Genomic DNA, 7,952 nt, shown 5'->3' with positions numbered 1-7,952 from the left:
CAGAGGTTCTATCGCTATGTCAGTCCATGAAAGATGACCTAGCAGCAATCCTCGATCCAGAAACGGGTTTTGCGCCTCGTCTTCGCCAATTATGTCGGGATCAGTGAGTTCTACGCCCAATATACACAACAGACACTCAGCGAACTAAAAGAATTACCGACTTGGAAGACTCCCGAGCGTCGCAGAGTGAAATCGAGCTCCTTCGCATGGAACAAAATACATGGGGACTACTCCAAGCCGTGATGCCGTAAGTACACCTTCTCAGTTCCTCCACCTTCACTTCACCTTTCTCTAGGGCCCGAAAAACAGACCCACCCTCCGTCCCATCCGCACGAGACCTGCTCTACGAAAATCCATATACTCCCACATCAACACTTGCGCAAGCCATCATGAACTCATCCCCTCTCCTCTCGGAACTCATCGTTATCCGAGAATGGCTGCATGAAACCGCTCCAGCGCCCATGCACCCAGAAGCGAACACCGGTTATTGGAAGTTCACAAAACATAGTGTTATTCAATCAATACGGATGGGAAACGCACACCGTGATGGGCTTGTGAAGGAGATGGATCCGGACGCGCCGAATCGCGAGGAAGGGCGGTCCCTCGCGTCTGATGATGCCGTGCGTTCAATTGAAGCTACAGTAAGAAGAAAGATGATGACCCGAAATATTTTTAGAGCTATGAGAGAAATCTGCTGCAAGCCCTATATGGATATATCCGGGGAGGGAGGTTCGATGATGCAGTGGAGCTGTGTAGGAAAGCCCACCAACCGTGGAGGGCTGCCAGCATACGTGGCTCATTTCTGTTTCAGTGGAGGGCATTATGTGAGTTTCAGCTACCGCTCTGTCAAACTCGACGCAAATATATCATTGCAGCTGCAGAACCGCGCGACGAGGACTCGATGGAAGACGAAGATGACATGGACATTTGGTCAGGCAATCAAAACCGCCATCTCTGGAAAACCGCATGTACCAGAGCTGCTCTCAGCGTGCGTTTCTTTTTTTCAAATCGTTTGCCCAGTCTTAACACTCTTTTTAGCCCGCTCTCTCTGATCAAGAACGGATACTATATGCAGCCCTAGCACCTTCACCACAAACCTCAAACGTACTCAAACTGGCCTGTAGAACATGGGAAGACCATCTTTGGGCGCAAGTCAGCATAATGTGTGAGGAGAAGGAGAGCCAGGAACTGAGTAGGCTTGGGGGTAGTTTCTGGGAGGGTGGCGTAGAGGCTGTAGACAAGGGCGTTAACGACGAGCTTGATGATGCTGAAGAAGAAGAGTGGAAGAAGGAAGCTATAAGCAGCTTGGACAGTCTAAAGAGTATAGCTGTTCTTGAAGGGCAAGAGAATCTACCCTTTGGTTTCTATCTCCCGCAACTGACGGTAACTTGTGAAGGCCACCTGCAGATCACGCTTTCCACTTTTCGCAGCTTTTGATCATCCTCAATCGGACGAACACGCTGTTGGACTCCTTTGCTGTTGGCCTGAAAGATGGTTCTTACACCCAGTCATCGTTCGAGTACGTATCTGGTTTCAATTGGTACGAAAGACTTTTAATCCACCAGGCTTCTGCCAGGTACGCGTCGATGTGCCGCTTCTTTGCCCACTTCTGCCTCTTCCTCCAAATGATCGATATCCCCGTACCCCCTCTGGCAACTCAAGTTATCCTCGAATCATATCTTCAAGTTTTGGAGGTGTGTGTACTTGACATAATCGCATATTTTATACCATGACCTCTATCCGGCTTTCAGGACGCAGGACAACGAGATCTAATCGCAATGTACGCAAGTGCCCTAGGAGAAAACGCCATCGAGCGATACGCCTTATTCCTCGTTTCCCTTGCCCTCACCGCGGACATCAACGAACGCCGGCTGGCACTTACACGAGCGAGGGATCATGGGCTTGACCCTGCACGCGTGGCAGTGGTCACTGCAGAGCGAACGATCGAGCAGGCGTTTGACGTAGGTCAACCACTTTTCGTTTTACACCCCTTTTAAACACGATGGAATGAACAGGTTCTACCAGTACTGGAAGGACCATTACCATCCATTATCGCACTGCAACAACCGCCAACGGATGCTGAACTGTTCCTGCTTCGGTCTATTGAGTGGACGATATTCCAGGATACGACGTATAACACCGCACTTGAGCAAGCTAACGTTATTCTGCGGTATTTCCTTGGTAATTTTTTTTTGCCCCTCTGTCATTTGTCCATCCCAAACCCACTCCTCCAGGCACCGGTCGTGTACAAGCTGCACAAAGCCTTTTAGACGTCCTACCCCCCGAACTCGCGGGAATCTCGGAACCAGAGGAGAGAGCGACGGAATACCTACACTATCGCCAGTTCTTCGTCATTTGGGAAACGGTGGAACGTGTGGTGGATTGTCAGTCTCAGCATGTGCCCGGGATGAACAAGGATGCAAAGGCAACTTGGTTGGATGATTATCGGGTTTGTTTTTTCAGTGAAGTCTAGAAGATGTTTGCTAGGTGTTAATGAGGTTTTTTATTGCAGAGTCTGATTGATCAAGCTCACGACCAAATTACGAGACTTTTGACTACGGAGTGGTTGGTTTCTGATGTTGAGAATCCGGGCGGTTCGTTGTCGTCACGTTAAGTGTAACATTGTGCTCTATACTCACAACTATTCCAGATGAGCTCGATGAAAGACGAAAAGATCTCATTCGGATCCGTCAGATATATATACCCGAACTTATTATCCGCCTTCATTTCCTATTGTTCGACTCACGGCACTTTATACCAGAGTATGTTTCTTTTCCCATTCTTTCTTCTCAGCAACTGATCATCTTTCGGCACAGAAACCTCAAACGCGCATTACAGCTCGCGAACATCGTGGCAGACTCGCGGTATCAACTGTACGAGGACTTTGTGAATGAGGATGGGAAGAGGTTGGGGGATTACCTTGGTGCTGTTAGGGAAGCGATCCTTGGTGGGTTGGAGGGTGGGGGGTCGGATCCTTTCAGAGTGATAGCGTCTGCGTGAGCAGCAGATATTGTTATTTGACCTTTCTGCCACTGTTGTCTGTATCTGTTACTAATGATAACTTCTCGCGACTGTCTTCAACTTTCAAGTTGGCGTAGAATGATTTTGGTGGCAAAGATTTACATATACTCCAAAGACTTTGACCACGCCGACGGCTTAGGTTGTGGCTTGCTCGGACTCGGAGAGCTCCGGAAGAGGTTTCTTGAGCAGGATGTCGGTATCGAGGTGCTCAAACAAAGTTGCTGAGAGGAGATTGGCATTGACCATGGCTTCAAGCAAGAGCCGCGTCCAGGTGCGGCAACTGTTAATGCACGACTTCTTGCAGAACGGAACGGCGTGCGCTAATGCTAAGATCTGGTCACGCTGCGCCGCGCCCGGGTGTACTGGCCGAGCGCATGATACTTGTTCTGCAACTGGGACGTCTCTGACTGTACCTGGGGTGTGTGGAAGTTGTAGTTGCCTGGTCCGCCAGAGAGTTGGATAATCTGAAAGTAAAAGAGTTTCTCTGTGGCATCTACCCCATTTGTCTAACGAAGGAGGACGTGGCGGTCCTTGTTGTGTGCTGTTTCCAAGCCGTCTGCCTGGAGCAGGATCTCCTTTGTACTGTCGTCGTCCGGATAAGCATCTCCAAACGGATTGATGGCAAGCTGACGAGCTCGGGCAGCCATGTCTTGAGAGAGGATGAGATGAGAACGTCGCGTCTGGCAAAAAAAGGCTTACCGTTGGAGGATGGTGTGGTTATAAAGCGGGTATTTCAAGCTAAATGAAGAGTATGTACATAGTGGAGCTCCCCGGAGCTGTCACGTGATCACCTTGCTTGTCAAGGTCTCCCAACGTCATAAATACCAAACAGGTACAAACAAACTACCCAGGGGCCATGGGGGTCTTTTCTTGCATATCGCGCACGCGAGCGGGCAAGCATGAACAAACAAACTTTCTACAGGCCATGGGGCTCTTTTCTTGCATATGGCACACGCGAGCGAGCAAACCAGTGCAAACAACTGGTCTTTTCAAAACATGATATCGTCGTCTCTTTCTTAGCGCCAGCTCCAATGTTTATATACATAACTATGTAGCGCTATAGCTCTTGAACACTGTTCCCTTTGTTATGAAAAAAAAGTCGCATCGTATTGGTGCAAAGCAGTGTATTTGTCAGCAAGCAAGGTGCCTGCTGCCGCTGCTAAGTGTCAGCCTCTAGTTTAACATAGGGTCTGCATGATTATTTGACCATTCCAATTTCTGCTGCTGTTTGTGTCTCTTACTCAATGATAACTTGCGACTGTCTTCAACTTGAGTTTTGCTGGCAGCAAGGATTTACATATAAATTCGTATATTCCGGAGCGTTCCCAATGAGGAAGCGGCACAAGTATAGCACAATTGTACACTGCCACTGTTACGATTAGCCGACTGACCAGCGACCAGCAGACCTGAGCAGACCCCACCCCCGACCCACCGGCAGGTCCCCCAACCGGCAACTAGAAACCGCGACCCAGGATCTCCCAGGATGAGCCCTACAGGCGTATAGATACCGTTTCCTTAGAGTTACGGTCGTCACCATGATGCACCTTTCAAAGGTTGGGTTTTTTTGCGCTTCAGTAGCCCCAAACTCATCTCCAGACGCACCCAGAAACAAGTTGACCAAACTCAAGATGACCAAACTCACGAGATTGCAACCACTTCGCCACCGCCATTCTTCAACACGCGCGTAGCTATTGGTCGCGTTCTTTTCGCTTCGTCCCTTGGCTTTCGAACATGAAGAATTGGGCTCAACACATTCCTCAAAGCTGGCCGTCGCATTGACATAACAGAAGCCGAGACCTTGCGGTATATAGCTAACAACACTTCTAACCCTGTGCCTAAAGTCCAACACGTTTGGCGACAGGACGAAGTGACATACATTACCATGGACATTGTTGGTGGAACAGAGTTGCACCGCGCTTGGCATGTTATGTCTGATAAGACAAAGCGCCGGGTTGTAGAACAGCTCAAGGGCTACCTCGGCCAACTTCGCGCCTTGAAACCTCCAAGTGACGGCACAGTGATGTCCGTAACAGGCGGTCCTATACGGGACATCTGCCGGGTTGGCCTCGAGACATCTGGTCCATTTCAAAGCCACGATGATTTCCATCAGTTTCTCCGCGGGGGAGGTCCTGGCATACCAATGGAGGTGTTCGAAAATATAACAGGTGTTGAGAAGATTGTCGATTCGCATCGCCAGCACTATGCCACCAAATTTACGCACGGTGATTTTGCGCCGAGGAATATCATGGTGAAACGCGACGGTACGATGCTATCGTTGATTGGGATTGTGCTGGTTGGTTTCCCGAGTACTGGGAATACACGAAAGCGAGGATCAAACCCTATGAACCGGATGACTGGGTAGAGAGTCTTGGAGAGATGATTGGTAGATATGACGATCAGTTCGCTGGAGAGTGTCGGCTGTTCGCAGTCTGCGGGCATATGTTGACTTGATGGTTCGTTACCCCTCACATATATACCACGTTTTTCGTTCAATCTGTTCGACAAGCAGACCGCCATACGTAAATACATCGCATGAACGATTGGAAGATATCATGCTGTTTTCATACCCGCTACTTTAGTAGGTCTTACCCTGACCCACTGAGTGTTAGCCCATACTTATTCCAGGATACGACACGTAACATGTAACACCGCACTTGAGCAAGCTAACGTTATTCTGCGGTATTTTCTTTGCCCCTCTGTATTTGTCCATTCCAAAGACGACCCTCCCTAGCACTGGTCGCGTACATGTCAATGATCATCCGGTTACAAAAGACAAATGATACGGTAATTTTACAGTATGTCATGTAGCAACAATTTCTAGGATGCAATGATCAAGATGCAATGGCTGCAGTGAATACCAACAAGCTACTACAATGGGCCACATAATTGTGTTATCGTTGTTAACTCCCTACTCCGACGATAGGCTCGCCTGCCGTTAGAGCTCCACCTTGAAGGACTTTGTGGATATGTCTTGGAGCGCTGGGTCGGAGATTCCTCCCATGTTTGAGAGGGCGTTTATGGCGTGGAATAAGCATTTGGATGAGGTGAAGCCGGGGATGAAAAGACCCGTTTTGAAGAGGGTTGAATCGGATATTCTTTGTGGTGAGCAGTTGGTTGTTGATCTTAGGGCTCGGAGGGAGGAGTAGGGAGATGCGGTCTATGTATTCATAGCTTCATAGGACAATGAAAACAACTACATCGGTTTCAAGTCCACGAAATCTATTGACCTGGTCAGCCAATGATTATTGACTGACCTCCCTTGATTGACTGACCCTTTTACTGACCGGGTCTGACCAGGCTGGTCAATGTCAACACTGATTAATGGAAATGAACTAACGAGAAGCCCGTTCTTAGGTGCAGCTTCTGATTCACTGTGGGGCAAGGCCAGCCAAAAATACTTTCCATCTGCATTTCATAGTAGTGTCACAGAAAAATTGCGCTCGTCTTCACGATACTCAATGATTCCACAGTTCCAGCGCCACTTTTTAACTAGAGTTTGACAATGTCAACAATAACCTTGCTTGTATTGCGTCAACGCACATGTAAGTAGTCGTTAATAGAAAGCTCTCCCTGGCATCTGGAATTTTTTCACCAAACAAGACCTTTCTCAACCGACGCGCATGTCCTTGTGCGGCAAGTCCCTGGCATGCAGGAGGTTCTTGGTTGAATTTCTGATTTTTTCCATCGCCTCCTTCCCAAACTCTAGGATGCGATTCTCCACAGCACCTCCATTGGTTACCTCCGGGATTACTGCGAACTGATCTCCAAGGGCTCGCAAAGCATCCAATGCCTCCTCCACCCATATGCGACACGTCCAATTGGGATCGTCTTGAACAACACGAACAGCCTTCACAACCATATCAATTCTCTTTGCCAGATCTGGCACCGGCACAGTGGACGATTGTTTAGCCACGAGAATTCTCCCGATCATGTTGCCACTGCGGAGAGAATTGACGGGCTTGTTTTCATAACGCCATGCAGCGCCACGAGTCCCCGGCTTTTGAGGATGGAATTCATTGACGGAGTTGCTTGCTTGAAAGAGGTGACTGTCCTTCACGCTGATATCGGCGCTCTCGTTCCTCAGAGTGGGTGCGAGCAGGAGGGCCTAGTGATATCCAGGCAGCTCCCCCCGATGTTGGAGTGTGATGTAAAGACAGTGTTTGTTCTTCTCGACCATGATGTTATGCTGTGCGAACAACTTGTTGACCAGGTCATATAACGATATGATTACAGATTCTCACAATTTTAGACCGGATGGAAAGGGCCAAAAAAAATTGTTTGGTATAACCCTGGGAGATGGTGGATATCGTGCAGAATGGCAATCAACAAGTCTGACTATGTCCGCTACGAAGTAGCGGGTCTTAGCCTGCCAGCCCGCAATCCAAAAAAAATGTCTACCTTAGTACGCTTGTATTTTCAACTTTAGTCTTGTTTGTGTCTTCCTCTCGGGCCTCCGCATGCTTCTCTCGAGCAGGGTAAAGACGCTCCCTCGCGCGGCGGCGTTGTTATCACCTGTGCCAGACCGTTGTGGTCCATCGTTTGCGTCGTTCACATCCCGCGAGGGCGGGAGAGAGCGGGGACTGGCGGCCGGCCTGCGCTGTGCTGTGCTCTCTTCGTGCAGGCGTGGGGCGAGAACTCTTTGGCAAGAGTGGGTTGTGGGCGCGTGCTTTCAAACAGATCGTTTGCGATTGGTTCGCGATCACTCAAGCGCTCACCCATCCGCATCGGTTTGTTTGGCTGCAGACCCTGCGCTCGTCACGCTCTCGTCAGCTGTGACGGGAGCATCTTTCTTTTTGGCTTTATCCACGGTGGCCTCTGAGTGCTGCAAGCTAAAACCCCACTACGCAAATAGCGGGCATCATGATGCACCCTTCAAAGGTTGGGTTTTTTTGCGCTTCAGAAAGCCCGAACTCATCTCCAGACGCACCCAG

At 49.3% G+C, this 7,952-nt stretch overlaps 4 protein-coding genes across 4 annotated transcripts; 2 read left to right on the top strand and 2 right to left on the bottom strand.

Annotated features, from left to right (window-relative positions):
• Window positions 1-26: 26 nt before the first annotated feature.
• Window positions 27-3,000, top strand: LACBIDRAFT_309492 (uncharacterized protein; the record flags this gene model as incomplete). Its single annotated transcript, XM_001886866.1, has 14 exons — window positions 27-103; window positions 152-247; window positions 296-620; window positions 677-824; window positions 876-988; window positions 1,039-1,340; window positions 1,397-1,519; window positions 1,577-1,694; window positions 1,752-1,961; window positions 2,016-2,181; window positions 2,235-2,449; window positions 2,513-2,594; window positions 2,651-2,762; window positions 2,817-3,000. The coding sequence occupies 14 exons, from the start codon at window positions 27-29 to the stop codon at window positions 2,998-3,000; spliced, it is 2,271 nt and encodes a 756-aa protein (XP_001886901.1).
• A 920-nt stretch (window positions 3,001-3,920) lies between these two features.
• On the top strand, window positions 3,921-4,109 carry LACBIDRAFT_309491 (uncharacterized protein; the record flags this gene model as incomplete). Its single annotated transcript, XM_001886865.1, has 1 exon — window positions 3,921-4,109. The coding sequence occupies one exon, from the start codon at window positions 3,921-3,923 to the stop codon at window positions 4,074-4,076; it is 156 nt and encodes a 51-aa protein (XP_001886900.1). The 3' UTR covers window positions 4,077-4,109.
• A 550-nt stretch (window positions 4,110-4,659) lies between these two features.
• On the bottom strand, window positions 4,660-5,268 carry LACBIDRAFT_332348 (uncharacterized protein; the record flags this gene model as incomplete). The annotated part of the gene is made up of 3 exons (XM_001886796.1): window positions 4,660-4,743; window positions 4,898-5,150; window positions 5,243-5,268. The coding sequence occupies 3 exons, from the start codon at window positions 5,266-5,268 to the stop codon at window positions 4,660-4,662; spliced, it is 363 nt and encodes a 120-aa protein (XP_001886831.1).
• Window positions 5,269-6,628: 1,360 nt separating this feature from the next.
• LACBIDRAFT_332347 (uncharacterized protein) lies at window positions 6,629-7,557 on the bottom strand (the record flags this gene model as incomplete). The annotated part of the gene is made up of 2 exons (XM_001886795.1): window positions 6,629-7,126; window positions 7,534-7,557. 2 exons carry the CDS (start codon window positions 7,555-7,557, stop codon window positions 6,629-6,631), a joined length of 522 nt encoding a protein of 173 aa, XP_001886830.1.
• Window positions 7,558-7,952: the final 395 nt, after the last annotated feature.

This window comes from Laccaria bicolor, genomic scaffold (genome assembly GCF_000143565.1).
Source record: "Laccaria bicolor S238N-H82 LACBIscaffold_40 genomic scaffold, whole genome shotgun sequence".
NCBI classification, from domain to species: domain Eukaryota; kingdom Fungi; phylum Basidiomycota; class Agaricomycetes; order Agaricales; family Hydnangiaceae; genus Laccaria; species Laccaria bicolor.
This window is presented reverse-complemented; position numbering and strand designations above follow the sequence as displayed.